Source organism: Carica papaya, chromosome 9, assembly GCF_054855325.1.
Source record: "Carica papaya isolate Zhongbai chromosome 9, ASM5485532v1, whole genome shotgun sequence".
Taxonomy (NCBI): Eukaryota; Viridiplantae; Streptophyta; class Magnoliopsida; order Brassicales; family Caricaceae; genus Carica; species Carica papaya.
In genome coordinates, this window is record NC_142317.1 from 10,565,682 (window position 1) to 10,583,860 (window position 18,179).

General features: G+C 41.9%; 1 protein-coding gene across 1 annotated transcript; it reads left to right on the forward strand.

Annotated features, from left to right (window-relative positions):
* Window positions 1-10,546: 10,546 nt before the first annotated feature.
* LOC110823061 (disease resistance protein RPV1-like) lies at window positions 10,547-17,756 on the forward strand. Its single transcript, XM_022053335.2, has 6 exons — window positions 10,547-11,186; window positions 14,052-15,153; window positions 15,261-15,701; window positions 15,775-16,686; window positions 16,786-17,320; window positions 17,424-17,756. Exons 1-6 carry the CDS (start codon window positions 10,675-10,677, stop codon window positions 17,492-17,494), a joined length of 3,573 nt encoding a protein of 1,190 aa, XP_021909027.2. The 5' UTR covers window positions 10,547-10,674; the 3' UTR covers window positions 17,495-17,756.
* Window positions 17,757-18,179: the final 423 nt, after the last annotated feature.

The following is an 18,179-nucleotide window of genomic DNA, read 5'->3' on the forward strand; positions in this document are numbered from 1 at the left end:
TTCGCTTTTAAAAATGTCACTTTGACTTAGCATCTCATCTCCGGATAATGGTTGGATTTAGAATTCGAAAGAATCCAGTTAAAAATAACTTCTATCTACTGACAATGCTAGGATGCAAGCCTTAACTAAGGTTTACTTGTGTATTGACAAATTTTTTTGTGCAAAAATCAGCTCAACTATACTATTTTTCGGGAGCGGAGTCCTATCTTTACATCTGCATTAGAAATCAACAAAATTTCTTAAGTAAAGTAGTAAATGACCTAATTGTGCACTCAAATTAAGTAACAAAAATTATATTTATGCACACTATCAATTAGTGTATTATTTTGAGATACATTGCCTTAAATTGCTTCGGCTTCATATGAGAGAGTTAAATTGAAATTGATTGATTTTATGTTGGAATGTCATGCAAATTGAATCAATAATTAGTTTACATCACGAAAGTGTTTAACATATTTATTTCTCTTACAGTGTCAAACTTAAAATTTTAAAATTTAAATCATTGTGATATTTTGTAGCGCCCGGAAAGGGGCCGAAAAAAAAAAAAAAAAAAAAAAAAAGCCACATCGGCAGCCACATCAGCAGTCCCGGCCAACCGGGACCCGCCACGTGGCAAGACCACGTCGTTCTAAAAAGGGCCACGTTGGCGATCCGCGTAGGCGTGATCGGACGGCGCAGATCAAGCGTGCGATCGGACGGTCCAGATTTAAACGCACGGACGGCCCAGATTTAATCAAAAACGGACGGCCCAGATTAAAACAAAATGGACGGCTGAAATCAAAAGGCAAAGGGTTATAAATAGAACCCCCACACCAGACCACAAAACCTAGCCGCCTGCCGCTCGCCGGAGAAGACGAACCAGGAGCCGGCCGCCGCCACCCGCCGCCGCACCGGAGGGATTTCCGACCGCCGATCGAGGTAAATTTCATACCCCCAACTCGTTTTTCCACGCTGATTTCCCCAGTGGCCAAATCGGAGCCAAAATCCCGGCCAAACGGCCGAAAAACACGGCCGAAAGCCAGCGGCGCCGCCGCGCCCCTTCTCGATTTTTGCCTCCGATGAGCCCCTTCCCGGCTTCCGTTTAATGCAATTTTTATATCACCGTGATCACCATTCTTTTCTCTACAGGTTGATCGGAGCCGAATCACCAAAACACGAACTTCACCGGAGAGCCGCCGCACCCGAGATCACCGCCGCCGGAAAGCTTCGGTTTTCCGTAAATTTTTGGCCCCCCGAGGGCCGTAGGGTTGTTTTATCACAGAAACCAATGCGAGTGTGGCTGAATTCGGCCGAAAACGGCCAACCCGAGGCAAACCGCCGCCGCAAGCGGCAGCGCCGTCGCCGGAGCACGGCGGAGCCGCCGTGCCGGAGTTGCGATTTGGGTCGAAAAGGGCCCTGGGCCTAATTTGGGTTTTTTTTGGAACACGTGCAGGTACCAGTAGTGCGTTTCAGTTCCCTGAGAAAAATTCAGAGAAAATTAGGGACAGCCTGCAAGCGCACTGTGAAGCCGTGTTCGGACCCCGAAACGAGTAAGGACCCCTCACCCTATTTCCTATCACGGTTTTAAAGTCCAATAAATGATAAAACGGTATTTCATGAATCAACGAATGTGTGAAATTACTTAAGGACGCTAATGGAGCCCGAGTCTAGTGTGTTTGTCGGTTAACTGTTATTTGGCCTGTTTTATAGTTTTAAATGCAGCATGAGGTTCGATGTTTTCATTTTATAGTTTCGTGTGCATATTTTACTGTTTTATTGATTATGGATTGAATGACCAGGATATTGATGCTGTATGTTGTCTGTTTGGCATAAATTATCGTTTTGCTTGTTTGTATGTGATTGATAATGCTGACTGAGGGAAAAGGAGAATGAAAGATTATGTGAATGGAAATTGTATAATGTGTTCAGCCTGACTAGATATCCTGGGAGATGGTGGACGGACCGGGTCCGTAGGGAACCCTACCGGGATTGTGGTCTCCCATACCGGACGGGGTATGGAGATCTTATGTGTTTTGGCGCCCATACCGGACGGGGTATGGGGACGGCCCGTTTCACCCTCATACTGGACGGGGTAATGAGGTCTATGGTTTGGCGCCCATACCGGACGGGGTATGGGGACGGCCCTGGAATATGATTTCAAGTGTTAAGGATTAACGGGTAGCGGGACCCCTATGGATCCCCATGGATACTAGTGGGCTGGTGGATTAGGAAAATATGTTGTGTAACGATTGAATTACGAAAAGTGTGATAGGTATTATGTTATACAGTTCATATATATGTTTTCATGATGATGATGATGTTATTGCTTTCGTATATTGTTTTATGAATTTCACCGAGGTAAGTGAATGGTAAAGGTTTTATTATCGATAAAAGGATTTGTTGTAAATTATGCTCCATTGGTCTTTTTGTGTTTTCTACCCACCTTTACCTCCGTGACGGTGAGATATCGTGATGTCTTTACTGGGCTAGTGTAGCTCATTCCTTATTTAATCATTTCAGATCAAGAGGACATCGTTCCCGAGCCGGTTCCGCAGGAGGACGACGAAGGGGACGCCTAAAGACTTCATAGTCACATTCGTAGTTTTTACTTTCAAGTTTTCTCCCTTAGATAGTTTGATCTTTTATATTTTGTGAGCACGTTTTTGATTTTGGTGTAAGGGATGTTATTCAAATTTTGACTTCGCTTCCGCATTTGATATTTTTAATATACATTCCATTATGAATTTTCGGGGCCGTTACAGTTGGTATCAGAGCCGCATTTCCTCGGACCCATCCCTTACACTAATGTGCCTTAGAGAAATACTCACCGATATATTGTTACTCAATCATTCCTTGTGAATGTAGGTACACAGGAATGAGGAGAGGAAGGCCCCCACTAAACCGAGCGGCCCCAGATAATTCAATTCGGGAGGATTTAGATAGACTATTCGAGATGGTGGAGGCTCTCGCAGCTGCCCAGCGAAGGCAAGAGGAGAGAAGGGAGTTACCGGGACCTCCTCTAGCCCCCGCTACAGCAGGCTGATCCCGAGCCACCCCGGCAGGAGCCTGTTCCTCCACGATACCACCCGGCACCACAGCCGCGGTACGATCCGGTACCACAGCCACAGTACCAACAGGTGCCGCCACAGCACATTCCAGTGCCCCCACCACATCAGCAGGCGCCACCACAGGGTCCCCCAGTTCACCCTCAGTCGGCCCCAGTCCCTCTACCTCGGGACCCCGCTCCCTCCTTGATCGACCCCGGCTTCATAGAGAGGTACAAGAGACTGAACCCTTCTACTTTTTCAGGGGGATCCTCTTTCGAAGAGGCCCAATACTGGCTGGCAGAGACTGAGAGAGCTTTTGAGACCTTGGGAGTAGTTCCTGAGCAGAGGGCTGTCATTGCCTCCTACATGCTGGTAGGAGAAACAGTACGCTGGTGGGAGCTCAAGCGGGCCACCCTGCCTGTACCAATTACTTGGGAGCAGTTCCTAGCGGCCTTCCATGCGGAGTATCTCCCTAAACACATCCAACATTTAAAGGAAATGGAATTTGCTCAATTGGTCCTGGGTAATATGACAGTGTCGGAGTATGCCCGCAAGTTCCTGGAGCTGGGCCGACATGCCCTGGAGACATTGTTGGATGAGGGCCGAAAGGCTAGGAAATTCCAGTGGGGTCTCCGCCCGGCGATCAGATAGCACTTATTGGTGATGGAGCTCGAGACATATTCGGCAGTCCTGGCAAAGGCGCAGATCATAGAAAGGAGCTTCGACACCCGCCCTCAGCTAGCGAGAAGTTCCCGATCCTCAGCCCCGCTCCGCAGGCCAGCGCCTACCATGCCTGTCCAACCCAGTAAGAGGCCCAGACCTGCTGTCCAGGCCCCTCCTCAGGCTATGGGGGCAGCACGTGGGAAGATCTGCCAGTACTGCGGCAGGGATCATGGGGACCGACCCTACTACCGCCTCAACAACACCTGTCGCATATGCGGCAGTGTCCAGCACTATGCGAGGGAGTGCCCTAGGAACCAGAATCAAGGGAGGCCTCCAATCCAGGGCAGAGTTTACAACCTTACCCAGAAAGATGCCGACGCAGACCCGGACGTGGTACATGGTATGTATACTATCTCTGGCCACATTGCTCATATTTTGTTTGATACTGGTGCATCACATTCTTTTATTTCACATGTTCTTGCTTCCAAAATTTGTGTATCACCTGATAGACTTGATTCATTATTGCTTGTATCTACCGCTGGGGGGGAGACATTGCTAGGAGAGGTTGTCTACAGGGCATGTGCCGTGGAGATAGCAGATAGGAAATTGAGGGTAGACCTGATAGGGTTAGACACAGGGGATTTTGATGTAATCCTAGGAATGGATTGGCTAGCGGCGTATCACGTCACCATAGACTGCTTTAACAAAAAGATTGTATTTAATCCTCCCAACGAGGAGCCATTTACAAGTTAATAAAATTATTCGGTACTAATTTTCCCTAATGGCAAATTCTTTTCTTCTTAATTCCCAGTGCCTTAATATTGTATTTTCTCTAACTAGGTAAACCTAAGAAAGAAGTTTGTATCCAAGAGATTCCAGTAGTCTGAGACTTTCCAGACGTATTTCCGGATGAACTGCCCGGTCTACCAGGGGACAGAGAGGTCGAGTTCACCATAGACTTACAGCCAGGAACCCAGCCCATCTCGGTAGCTCCTTACCGAATGAGCTGCATCTAGATGGAAGAGCTAAGGAAACAAATCACTGAGCTACAAAACAGTGGCTTCATTAGACACAGCATTTCCCCATGGGGTGCCGGGGTTACTTTTGCAAAGAAAGGGGATGGAACGTTGAGACTGTGCATTGATTATAGAATGATAAACAAGGTAACAATTAAGAACAAGTACCCTCTTCCCCGGATTGATGACCTTTTCGATCAGTTGCAAGGTGCACAGGTCTTTTCTAAAATAGATCTACGATCAGGTTACCATAAGGTAAAAGTGAGAGCAGAAGACATCCCCAAGACGGCATTCCGAACCAGGTACGGACACTATGAGTTCCTGGTTATGCCGTTTGGGCTAACCAACGCCCCGGCCATCTATATGGATCTAATGAACAGAATCTTCAGAGAATTCTTGGATCAATTTGTCATCGTGTTCATCGATGATATCTTAGTCTACTCAAAAAGTAGGGAAGAACATGCTCATCATCTTGCCCAAGTTCTACAGGTACTCAGGGAAAAGAAGTTGTATGCGAAGTTAAGCAAGTGTGGATTTTGGCTCGAACAAACCGCCTTCCTAGGACATGTTATATCGAAGGAAGGGGTGTCGGTGAACCCCGAAAAGGTTGAAGCGGTACTTGGTTGGGAAAGGCTGACAACAGTTAAGAAAATTCGCAGTTTCCTAGGAATGGCAGGTTATTACCGCCGGTTTGTCGAAGGGTTCTCTAGTCTAGCAGCTCCTCTAACCCGACTCACAAAGAAGAATGCAAGGTTTGAATGGAATGTGAACTGCGAGATGAGTTTTTCAGAGTTGAAGAAGCGACTGACTACTGCACCAGTGCTGGCTCTACCGAGTGGATCAGGAGGGTACACAGTTTATAGTGATGCCTCCTATCTGGGCCTGGGTTGTGTCCTAATGCAGCATGGAAAGGTTATAGCATATGGGTCTAGACAGCTAAAGAATTATGAGAAGAACTATCCTACCCATGACTTGGAGCTTGCCGCCATCATACACGCCTTGAAAACCTGGCGCCATTATTTGTATGGAGAGACCTTTCAGATCTACACCGATCATAAGAGTTTGAAGCATATCTTCACCCAGAAGGATCTCAACATGCGTCAGAGAAGGTGGATGGAACTCCTCAAGGACTATGATTGTGACATCCTATACCATCCAGGTAAGGGCAACGTGGTGACCGATGCCCTCAGCAGGAAAAGTGCAGGCACCCTAGCCCATCTGATGGTTTCAGAATGTAGGTCCATTGGGGCTACACAGCAGGTTCGCCTGCGAGACCTGAAGAGAGTCACATGTTTGGGCCACCTAGCAGTCCAACCCAAGTTAATCCAAAGAATAAAGGAAGCCCAGTCAGTCGACCCCGCCCTAGTAACCCGCAAGAAGAGTGCAGAACAGGGAGTGAGCTCAGAATTTCAGATCTCCGTCGACGGATTGATTCGTTTCAAGGACAGAGTGTGTGTCCCAGACGACAGTGAGTTAAGAAGAGACATCATGACAGAGTCCCATAGTTCAAGGTTCGCCATGCATCCAGGAAGTACGAAAATGTACCAAACTATGCGACCTCGGTTCTGGTGGAATGGGATGAAGAGAGATATAGCCGACTTTGTATCTAAGTGCTTGGTATGTCAGCAGGTCAAAGCAGAACATCAACGCCCGGGCGGGTTACTTCAGCCTTTACCGATTCCAGAGTGGAAGTGGGAACATATCACCATGGACTTCGTATCGGGACTACCCAAGGCACGATCGGGACATGATGCTATATGGGTAATTGTTGACCGACTCACTAAGTCTTCCCACTTCCTGGCCATCAGAATGACTGATCCTTTGGACAAGTTGGCAAGAATGTATATCCGGGAGGTAGTCAGACTGCATGGAGTTCCAGTAACAGTGGTATCCGACAGGGATCCCAGATTCACTTCTCGGTTTTGGAATAGTTTCCAGCAAGCTATGGGAACAAAGCTGTCTCTTAGTACTGCTTTCCACCCCCAAACCGATGGACAATCAGAGAGGACAATTCGTACGCTGGAGGATATGCTCCAAGCTTGTGTCCTTGACTCCGGGGGCCATTGGGACGACCACCTACCCCTGATAGAGTTTGCTTACAACAACAGTTACCAAGCAAGCATCGGCATGGCCCCATACGAGGCGCTATACGGGCGTCCGTGCAGGTCGCCGATCTGTTGGGAAGAAGTGGGCGATAGAAGATTGTTTGGCCCGGATTTGGTAGAAGAAACCACGTCCAAGATAGTTAAGATCAAGAAGAACATCCAGACAGCTCAGAGTAGGCAGAAGAGTTATGCTGATACCCGGAGGAGAGACCTGGCCTTTGAGAAAGGCGACCGGGTGTTTCTTAAAGTCACCCCCTTCAAGGGAATTAGTAGGTTCGGTAGGAGAGAAAAATTAAACCGCAGATATATTGGACCCTTTGAAATCTTAGACAAGATTGGTACCACTGCCTACAGACTTGCACTGCCTCCTGAGCTCTCCTGGGTTCATAATGTGTTTCATGTATCTATGCTACGTAAGTACAATCCGGACCCTTCTCATGTCTTGGCTCATGAACTGCTTCCACTCCGAGAGGACTTGTCTTATGAAGAAGTACCGGTCAGTATCACGGACTGAGAAAGCAGAATACTCCGCAACCGGGAAATATCATTTGTAAAAGTCATGTGGCAGAACCACACGCCCAGGGAGGCGACTTGGGAACTGGAATCAGAATTTAGGGCCCAATATCCCCATCTGTTTGATCAAGAGTAATGAGGCAAATTTGGGGACCAAATTTCTTTATGGGGGGGAGAGTTATAGCGCCCGGAAAGGGGCCGAAAAAAAAAAAAAAAAAAGCCACGTCGGCAGCCACATCAGCAGGCCCGGTCAGCAGTCCCGGCCAACCGGGACCTGCCACGTGGCAAGACCACGTCGTTCCAAAAAGGGCCACGTTGGCGATCCGCGTAGGCGTGATCGGACGGCGCAGATCAAGCGTGCGATCGGACGGCCCAGATTTAAACGCATGGACGGCCCAGATTTAATCAAAAACGGACGGCCCATATTAAAACAAAATGGACGGCTGAGATCAAAAGGCAAAGGGTTATAAATAAAACCCCCACACCAGACCACAAACCCTAGCCGCCTGCCGCTCGCCGGAGAAGACGAACCAGGAGCCGGCCGCCGCCACCCGCCGCCGCACCGGAGGGATTTCTGACCGCCGATCGAGGTAAATTTCATACCCCCGACTCGTTTTTCCACGCTGATTTCCCCAGTGGCCAAATCGGAGCCAAAATCCTGGTCAAACGGCCGGAAAACACGGCCGAAAGCCAGCGGCGCTGCCGCGCCCCTTCTCGATTTTTGCCTCCGATGAGGCCCTTCCCGGCCTCTGTTTAATGCAATTTTTATATCACCGTGATCACCATTCTTTTCTCTACAGGTTGATCGGAGCCGAATCACCAAAACACGAACTTCACCGGAGAGCCGCCGCACCCGAGAGCACCGCTGCCAGTAAGCTTCGGTTTTCCATAAATTTTCGGCCCCCGAGGGCCGTAGGGTTGTTTTATCGCAGAAATCAATGCCTGTGTGGCCGAATTCGGCCGGAAACGGCCAAAAACGGCCAACTCGAGGCAAACCGCCGCCGCAAGCGGCAGCGCCGTCGCCGGAGCACGGCGGAGCCGCCGTGCCGGAGTTGCGATTTGGGCCGAAAGGGGCCCTGGGCCTAATTTGGGTTTTTTTTGGAACACGTGCAGGTACCAATAATGCGTTTCAGTTCCCCAAGAAAAATTCAGGAAAAATTAGAGACAGCCTGCAAGCACACTGTGAAGCCATGTTCGGACCCCGAAACGAGTAAGGATCCCTCACCCTATTTCCTATCACGGTTTTAAAGTCCAATAAATGATAAAATGGTATTTCATGAATCAACGAATGTGTGAAATTGCTTAAGGTCGCTAATGGAGCCCGAGTCTAGTGTGTTTGTCGGTTAACTATTATTTGGCATGTTTTATAGTTTTAAATGCAGCATGAGGTTCGATGTTTTCATTTTATAGTTTCGTGTGCATATTTTACTGTTTTATTGATTATGGATTGAATGACCAGGATATTGATGCTGTATGTTGTCTGTTTGGCATAAATTATCGTTTTGCTTGTTTGTATGTGATTGATAATGCTGACTGAGGAAAAAGGAGAATGAAAGATTATGTGAATAGAAATTGTATAATGTATTCAGCCTGACTAGATATCCTGGGAGATGGTGGACGGACCGGGTCCGTAGGGAACCCTATCGGGATTGTGGTCTCCCATACCGGATGGGGTATGGAGATCTTATGTGTTTTGGCGCCCATACCTGACGGGGTATGGGGACGGCCCGTTTCACCCTCATACCGGACGGGGTAATGAGGTCTATGGTTTGGCGCCCATACCGGACGGGGTATGGGGACGGCCCTGGAATATGATTTCAAGTGTTAAGGATTAACGGGTAGCGGGACCCCTATGGATCCCCATGGATACTAGTGGGCTGGTGGATTAGGAAAATATGTTGTGTAACGATTGAATTACGAAAAGTGTGATAGGTATTATGTTATACAGTTCATATATATGTTTTCATGATGATGATGATGTTATTGCTTTCGTATATTGTTTTATGAATTTCACCGAGATAAGTGAATGGTAAAGGTTTTATTATCGATAAAAGGATTTGTTGTAAATTATGCTCCATTGGTCTTTTTGTGTTTTCTACTCACCTTTACCTCCGTGACGGTGAGATATCGTGATGTCTTTACTGGGCTAGTGTAGCTCATTCCTTATTTAATCATTTCAGATCAAGAGGACATCGTTCCCGAGCCGGTTCCGCAAGAGGACGACGAAGGGGACGCCTAAAGACTTCATAGTCACATTCGTAGTTTTTACTTTTAAGTTTTCTCCCTTAGATAGTTTGATTTTTTATATTTTGTGAGCACGTTTTTGGTTTTGGTGTAAGGGATGTTATTCAAATTTTGACTTCGCTTCCGCATCTGATATTTTTAATATACATTCCATTATGAATTTTCGGGGCCGTTACATTTTTAATCCATCCATCATTTGTGTTATGGTATCAAATAATATAATTTATTTTATATAACATATTGCATGTAATATAGATATTCTACATGTAAAAATAATGATTTAAATTAATTTTTTATTAAATTTTAATTATTTCAGTTTTTATAGTTCTTTAACTAGATAAACAATTTTTTTACTTATTTTTTGTTATATTTTTTTTAATTTTTTATTAAAAAAGACAACTATTTTTAACCTTTTCTTATATTTTTTTAACTATTAAGAAGCGATACTATGATTAATAGTTATTTTTATTAAAAAGACAGTTTTAATTATTTTCTTTAAATTTTTATAACTACTTGCGTTAAATACTAAATAACTTTTAATTAAAATTATTTTAACATTATTTTTTAAAACTCATAGAACAAATTGTAAATGCTTAAAATGTTCACTAAATCAATAATTAACTTAGATAACGAGATAAATCTTTAACATATTCCTATTATGTATTATTAATGAATTTAAAATCTTTAAATAAAAACCAGTGCGATTTTTAAGCGCTTGATCTTACTATCAATAGAATGAAGAATGACTTCAAAAATTATTTTTGTATAGACTTTTCAACTCATATAATATAATTTATTTTAAAATTTCATCCACTATATAGTGAAAAATTATAATTATATTTTTTTACTTTTTACTTCAAATTCAATCACAATTCCATTTGTCAGGCTTTACAAATTAATTTAATAATTTTTGTTAAATAATTTAGTAATTTTTGTCATTTATATTCTACCCCACACGCCTTTGACTAAATTCAAACTATCCATTTTTCGAAGTACAAGAAATCAAACAATTTCGAGGAACATTTCAAACAATCAGTTGTCTTCGATGTTAAGAATCCATCCGCCTCAAATTTGGGAGCTTCTGTAGAAGGATTTTCTCGATCATCGATGGCAGCTACCACTGCAATTGCCCAGCGAACTCCATCCCTTTCAATCTCAAGATGTGCGTATCATGTGTTTTTGAGCTTTAGGGGTGAAGACACGCGCCAAAAATTCACAGATCACCTCTATACAGCTTTAGTGCAGGCAGGTATCCACACTTTCAGGGACGACGATGGGATTGAGAGGGGCAAGGATATCGAGGCTGAGCTCCAAACTGCAATCCAATTGTCAAAAATATCCATCGTCGTTCTCTCAGAAGACTACGCTTCCTCCCGGTGGTGCCTCGATGAGCTCGTAACCATCATGGAGCGAAGAAGATCGAGTACTTCAGAGCATTTTGTAATCCCTGTATTCCATTATGTGGATCCGTCCAAAGTCAGGAAACAGACGGGGAATTTTGCCGACGCTTTTGCTAAACACGAAGAGCGTTTTAAAGAGGATATGGAGAAGGTGGAGAAGTGGAGAGCAGCTCTTAGAGATGTTGCAGGCTTAGGCGGAATGGTTCTGCTACGGGATAGGTGATTAACTTCCTTATCTGCTCTTGTTCCTTGCTAAATAGCATATTTAAAGAAGATTTCGGATTATAGAAGTTGAAAAATGGCAAGTATTATTTTATTCCTATATGAAATTAGTGTAAGAGTTTAAATATAGACGAGGTATACAAGGCTTCACTTTTCAATAACTTGTGTTATTGGCGGCAGCGCCGACTGTTGCCAAGCCTTTTAGGCAAGTTCAGCGTAAGAGTTTAAATGAGTTTCAGTGCTTTTGGAAGGCTATTAACTGTGAAAAAGCAGAAGTATGTCATTGATGGGCTGAATATCCGAAATTGTATTCGTGAATCCACCGGATCTTACAGAGGGAAGCCACGGGAAATACAAATTATAATAATCTTGCACGTGATCTACGGTCGAAATTCATACTTCCAACTTTTTTTTTTTTTTGAAATAGAATACTTCCAACTTCTTGGGCATAAGAAAATCAGAAGCTAAAATGGATCGATCTGGGATGGTTCTTCTTTATTGATCAATTTGTTATTTATAGCTTACAAAGGATTAGGATGTATAGAAACCTAACGATACGAAAATACAAGAGTAGTAAGTAGTATACATGGATTAAATAAAATCCAATCAAAGACCAAGTGTCTTTGACTTTAGTGGTAGTCCCTCTTTGCGGGGCTAAACTTCTGGATTCGACTTGAATGAGAGACTGCAGTTTCCTTTTTTAGTACCACAATGAAGATCCCACAGTATCTCAGGGCAACCCACCTAGTTGGCATCCAAGTATCATACTAGATGCATAAAAGAGCCAAAAGAAAAGAGTTGGAGATCATAAGATAGGTCCAATGGATGTAGGGTAAAGTATGCTTAATAGCCTGAAAATGGTCACCACAATATTCATCCATGTGCTAAAAGGCTTGATTGACAGGAAAAGAAATCTTAGGGTGAGTCAGAGGGAGATATTGCGAAGTCCCATTAATACTACTACATGAAGTAACATGTGTGAGCTTAGTATGCTTGCCAATTTGACCACGAGATTAGCAGGAGTTGAAAGCGGTTTCCAATCCTTCATATAAGGCCACCAGATAAATTTTTAGCATTGGTCAAGGAAAAGGTCTTCGCTATTACGAGAAACTTACATGGCCATAAACAATGAAGAATGACAAAATCAATCATCAAGAACTCCACTAGAAAAAATCTGGCAAGAATAGACTATAACAAATCAGTAGAAGAAGAAGATAAAATGATGTCAATAACACGCAATAAAGTTATAGTTATATGAAAATCATGCTTGTAGATAAACATAGAAGTGTTTGCTCTACTTAAGATGAAATCTTGAGTAGAAAGAAAGGGCATCAAATGTTGAAAGCAAGCTCGAGGGAGTTGTTTAAGAGTATAATATTGAGTTTACAGACATGTAAAGAATAATCAGAATTATCAAATATATGAGGTTCTTCATGCAAACGTTTTCTTTAAGAATGCCATGGAAGGATACGATCTTCACATCAATTTGATGAAGAAGCCAATGGTGGGAGGTTGCAATTGACAAAATAGTATGAATGATAAATGACTTGACAACAGAAATATATGTTTCATCATATCAGTACCAGGCCATTGCCAAAACCTTTAAGCAACTAAACAAGATTTACAACGTTCTTAGAGAACCATCAGCCTTCTCTTTAACCTTGTATGCCCAGTGACACCCAACAATCTTAGCTCCTAGTAGTGGTGGAACCCGTTGCCAAGTGTTATTGCCAAGAACATCAAACTCATTAGGAGATTTAATTTGCCTCCATTAGGAGACTTAATGAGAATCAGTCTGGTGTTAAGAAATAAGATGTTTCATTAGGCTCTTGGAGTTGAAGGGCAAAAAATGACCATCAAAGAGAATCAGGTGGGTGCAGAACAGCATGGACACCTGCCTGAACAGTGAATGACATTCTCTGACATTGTGATTGTAGCCCAAACAGAACTGACCTTGAAGAACATTTGAGAAGCGTATTGAGGTCTGTGCTTCAGGGTCTGCAGCGAGAATTTCAATTTTGGACTGTGGATAAGAACCAAAAGGGCAGTTCATGGCTGATTTTGGCCTTGGCCACCTGTCAACCACAACTACATGAATTTGAGAAGGAATGCTCATGTCCAGGTTGAGAGGATCAATTAGTGCTGGTCTGAGATTGTTGAGAGGCTATAGCAGCAAGAAAGGCAGAGGGATTTGTGGCTGAAGAGGGAGCCTTTTGATTCCACATGAGCCAAACTTAGATGTTCGAAGCAGTCTGAAGACATGACCTTGAAAGACAGGAAGAAAAAGAGATTTCTAGACCAGATAATCTGTAACATCAAGTTGTTCACTGACGTAACTTTTGATGTTTGAAATTCCAGAAAATGGGTGGGAAGAATGTGATAACTGAAGGGAAAAATAGGACGATGGATCAGCCATAGTGGAGGAAAAGGAAGACTCATGATTGCAGTAGGAAAGAAAGAAGATATTTAGGTTTTTTTATGATAACTTGTGCTCTTGTAGTGTGAAAAAATATTTTTGGGTGGTTCTTATTGATTAGGCCATTGTGCTATTTATAGCTTACAAGGGATTAGGTTTTAGAAAACTAATGATACAAAAATACAACAGTAGAAGTAGACATGGACTATATAGCATTCTACTAAGAGATTAAATGATAAGAACATACACACACATATATACACATTTATATAACCAGAATTGCAAAGGTTAAAATTTTAACATGACTAAGCTTTTATTTTTGTCATTTACCATAGTGACATATCTTTCCACTTAATTAACTCTCAAGTTTCTGTTCCTTAGACGATTTCTCTACAGTATGCTAGCTTCTAATCTTCCTATCATTTATTGTGTTGCATAATCTGTAGGTCTGAATCGCAGTTTATTCAGAAAATTGTTGAACAGGTTCAGAGAAAACTGAATCGAGTTGTATTGAATGTTCCCTCCTACATAGTTGGAACAGATCATATTGTAAATAAAATTAATTCATGGCTCCAAGATGGAGCTAATGATGTTGGCTTGGTGGGTATCACAGGAATTGGGGGAATTGGTAAGACAACCATTGCCACAATTATTTATAACCAAAACTTCGGCAGATTCCAAGCTAGTAGTTTTCTTGCCAATATCAGAGAAAATTCAGCAGAACCTAAAGGTTTGATTCACTTACAAAGCCAGTTTCTTTCAGATTTGCTGAAGGATCAAAAGATCTATGTACCCAATGTCTATGAAGGAACCTCCAAGATTAAGGATGCTCTATGTTGTAGAAAAGTTCTTGTTGTTCTTGATGATATAGATGACAAGGACCAAGTAAATGCGATAATAGGAATGAGGGAATGGTGTTATCCAGGAAGTAAAATCATCATAACAACTAGATATGAACATCTGCTACAGTTTGATGAGATGTATAAGGAATTCAGGGTTGAAGGATTGCATGATAATGAAGCACTTCAGCTCCTCAGTTGGCATGCCTTTGGGCAGGACAATCCCATTGAATCTTACACGGAGTGCTCAAGAAATATCATGAAGCACTGCCATGGACTTCCATTAGCTCTTCGAGTTTTGGGTTCTTCTCTCAGAGGCAAGAGCATGGATGTGTGGGAAAGTGAGCTGCATAAATTAGAAGTAGTTTTTAATGACAAAGTTCAGAAAGTTCTTAGAATTAGCTATGATTCGCTGCAAGATGATCATGATAAAGATTTATTTCTTGACATTGCTTGTTTCTTTGTTGGGAAGAACAAGGATTATGTGGTTACAATTCTAGAGAACTGTGGGTTTATAACAACTGTTGGAATTAAAAATCTCATTGACAGGAATCTCTTATCAGTTGATGCATTCAACAAATTAAGGATGCATCAATTAATCAAAGAAATGGGTAAGGAAATTGTTCGCGAAGAGTCTCCTAAGAATCCTGGAAAACGGAGCAGACTGTGGCATGATGCGGATGCATTTAATGTATTAAAAGAGAAAATGGTAGGTAACATATTTAGATTTACATGCTTATGTTTATCCACGCCTCTCAGTTAATGATTTCAGTTTGCAAGTAATTCATTTTTACTATGGGTGTCTTTTTTAATTAGGGCACGGAAATTATTGAGAGCCTGAACCTTGACCTGCATAGGTTAAAGGAAATCAACCATTTAAAGACGCTTAGAAATGTAAATTGTACAGAGAGATGTAGTGTTGAAGATTCTACATTAGTTCATAGGAATTCTGCAAAACAGTATTGTTTTAGCCTTTTCACCTGGAAACCAATGAACAAAACGACAGCAAGCTCATTTCCTTCATTTCATGAGCTAGACTTGGAAACTGATGCATTCAGAAATATGCATAGATTAAAACTGCTCCAGCTTAACTATGTGAAGTTTATTGGAGGTTATGAAAATTTTCCTAAAGGTTTAGTATGGCTGTGCTGGCATGGTTTTCCATTGGAATCCTTACCGGCAGAGTTTTATTTGAAGAAGCTAGCTGTTCTTGATATCCGCAATAGTAAGCTCAATCATGACTGGAAAAGGGGCAAGGTATGATGGCAATCACTCTTTCCCCTTTTCTGTCTTTTTCGTATAATAAAAACTAATTATCATTTTGTTATAGTTTCTAGAAGAATTGAAAATCCTCAATCTCAGTCATTGCCAGAAGCTTGTCAGGACCCCTGATCTTGCAGGACTCCCCAATCTTGAGAAATTAAAGTTGAAGTACTGCACATATTTGATTGAGATTGATGACTCAATTGTATGCCTGCAAAGACTTCTATTCTTAAACCTTAAAGGCTGCAAAAATCTCCAGAAACTTTCAAGTAAAGTTGGCATGTTGAGATCTCTTGAAGTAGTCATTCTGAATGGTTGTTCCAGACTTGAAAAGTTGCCTTCAAATTTGGACAAAATGGAATCATTGAAAGTACTTCTTGCAGATGGAACTTCCATAAATCAAGCAATATATTCGTCTCAATCATTGCTTTCAACAATCAAGACCTCTTGGCTATTTCGAAAAAGAATTCCACGATCTCCTAGTTTCTCATTGGCCTCGTTGCCATGTTCTCTTGTAAGCTTAAGTCTTGCAAACTGCAGTTTATCAGATGATGCTATTCCTAATGATCTTAGTTGCCTATCTTGCTTGCAAGATTTAAATCTTGCAGGAAACCCAATCTGCAGGCTACCAGAAAGTATCAGCAGCATCAATACCCTTGTTTCCCTTTTTTTAAATAGGTGTACAGAGCTCAAATCTCTTCCAGAACTCCCATTGAGTCTGAAAACGTTGGGTGTCAGCTGGTGCACATCCTTGAAAAGGATTGTTAATCTACCAAAAATTTCCAGGGATTGCAGATTTGATTTGTTTGGTTGTACAGAACTAATTGAGATTCAAGGCTTGTTCAAGTTAGAGCCGGTGACAGACACAGACATCGATTTCATCACGAAATTGGCCTTGTTCAGTCTGGAAATCATCCACGACATTGAAGTTGATATGTATAATATTCTTACATTTGAAACAAGAAAGGCCCCGGTCCAGGTTTCCTCTCAGATCTTTAAGTTTATAAGACCTCCATTTTGTTGTATTTTATTTTTCTTAAAATTTTTCTGATTCTATCTTCCGGTTTCGCTGGAACAGGTATTGCACGAACATGGTATATCTAGCATTTTCCTGGAAGGGAAGGAAGTTCCTGGTTGGTACAACCATCTAAATACGGGATCTTCCATTTCCTTCGATCTATGTCCACCTTTTGGTCAAAAGTTCAGTGGCTTAAACATTTGCATCGTATACGGACACAAGGATACACTGAATCCTCAAATTCCCCATTATTGTGAAATCTGGGTTGAAACTGAAAGTGATAAGTGGTGCTATGGCCCAAGCTCTTATGGAATCCCTAGACTGAATGAGAATATGTTATGGTTAAGCCATTGGAAGTTTGCGGACAAGTTGAAAGCTGGGGATCAAGTGACTGTCTCAGTAAAAATGAGTCCATTTGAGGCAACCAACTGTGGCATCCACTTCGTATATGAATCAGATGATAAGGGCACTGAAAAGATAGCACAAGACACCTGTCATTGGCACCGGGCTCTTAGTTTCACGCGCAGGGGTTTATGTAACTTGCAAGAAAAGTGGGAGGCAGGGGTAGGAATTGATTCATACATTTACTACTACAGTAAGTACACAAGTTCTTCAAGAAAAATTGAAATAAGATGTTAGATCCTTTAGTTCTTTTCTTGATCTGCTTCTGATTCTGTCTCACACTTTGCCCATTTCAGTTTTCTATTTCGGCTGCGTTGTTAATCTTGTTCGTCAGGGGAGATGGAAACATTTGGAAGGCAATAGATAGGTAATAAGACTGGAAATTTTATGTCTGACTTATGATGACATATCGTGCCACAGCAAATAAACTCGGATATATTTATCTAATCTGGATTTGCAAGGCAGTGGAGATGATTTTTTTTGGGTTTAAGTTTTTATATTCTTTAATTGGATAAAATTTTTAATAGATGATATCAATTTAGATTGTAATTATATCTCGAAGGTAGACATGACTGCCCGTGTCTGAAAATGTACATATTTTTTTAATTAAAAAACTTATTTTCAGCAAATGGAATGTTGTAACAATTGAAAAATTATTTCTAAATTTTTCTATTACAAAATAAAAATTATTTTGCGCCCTTATTTAACAACTTTCCTTGCAAAAATTTTAATTAAAAAGAAATCTTAGATTATAAAATATAAAGACTAATCTTAAATAGAATTCTAAATTAAAATAATACATTCTACATCTTGATATAATAAAATTTAAATGTATTAGAAAGTCACAATTTTTCACCAAATCAAAATTAAATTTACAAATAAATTCTCCGCATATTACTGCCATAGCTTTTGTTTTTTCCTTTCTAATGTTCAAAGATAAGCAAGAGAGAGCGAATACTTCGCCGACAGTTCCACTGGGTTTGGTTGCGTACAGGCATCCTTTAACATTCTACTCCCATCATTTCGGCTAATTGAAATCTTATCTTCCAACT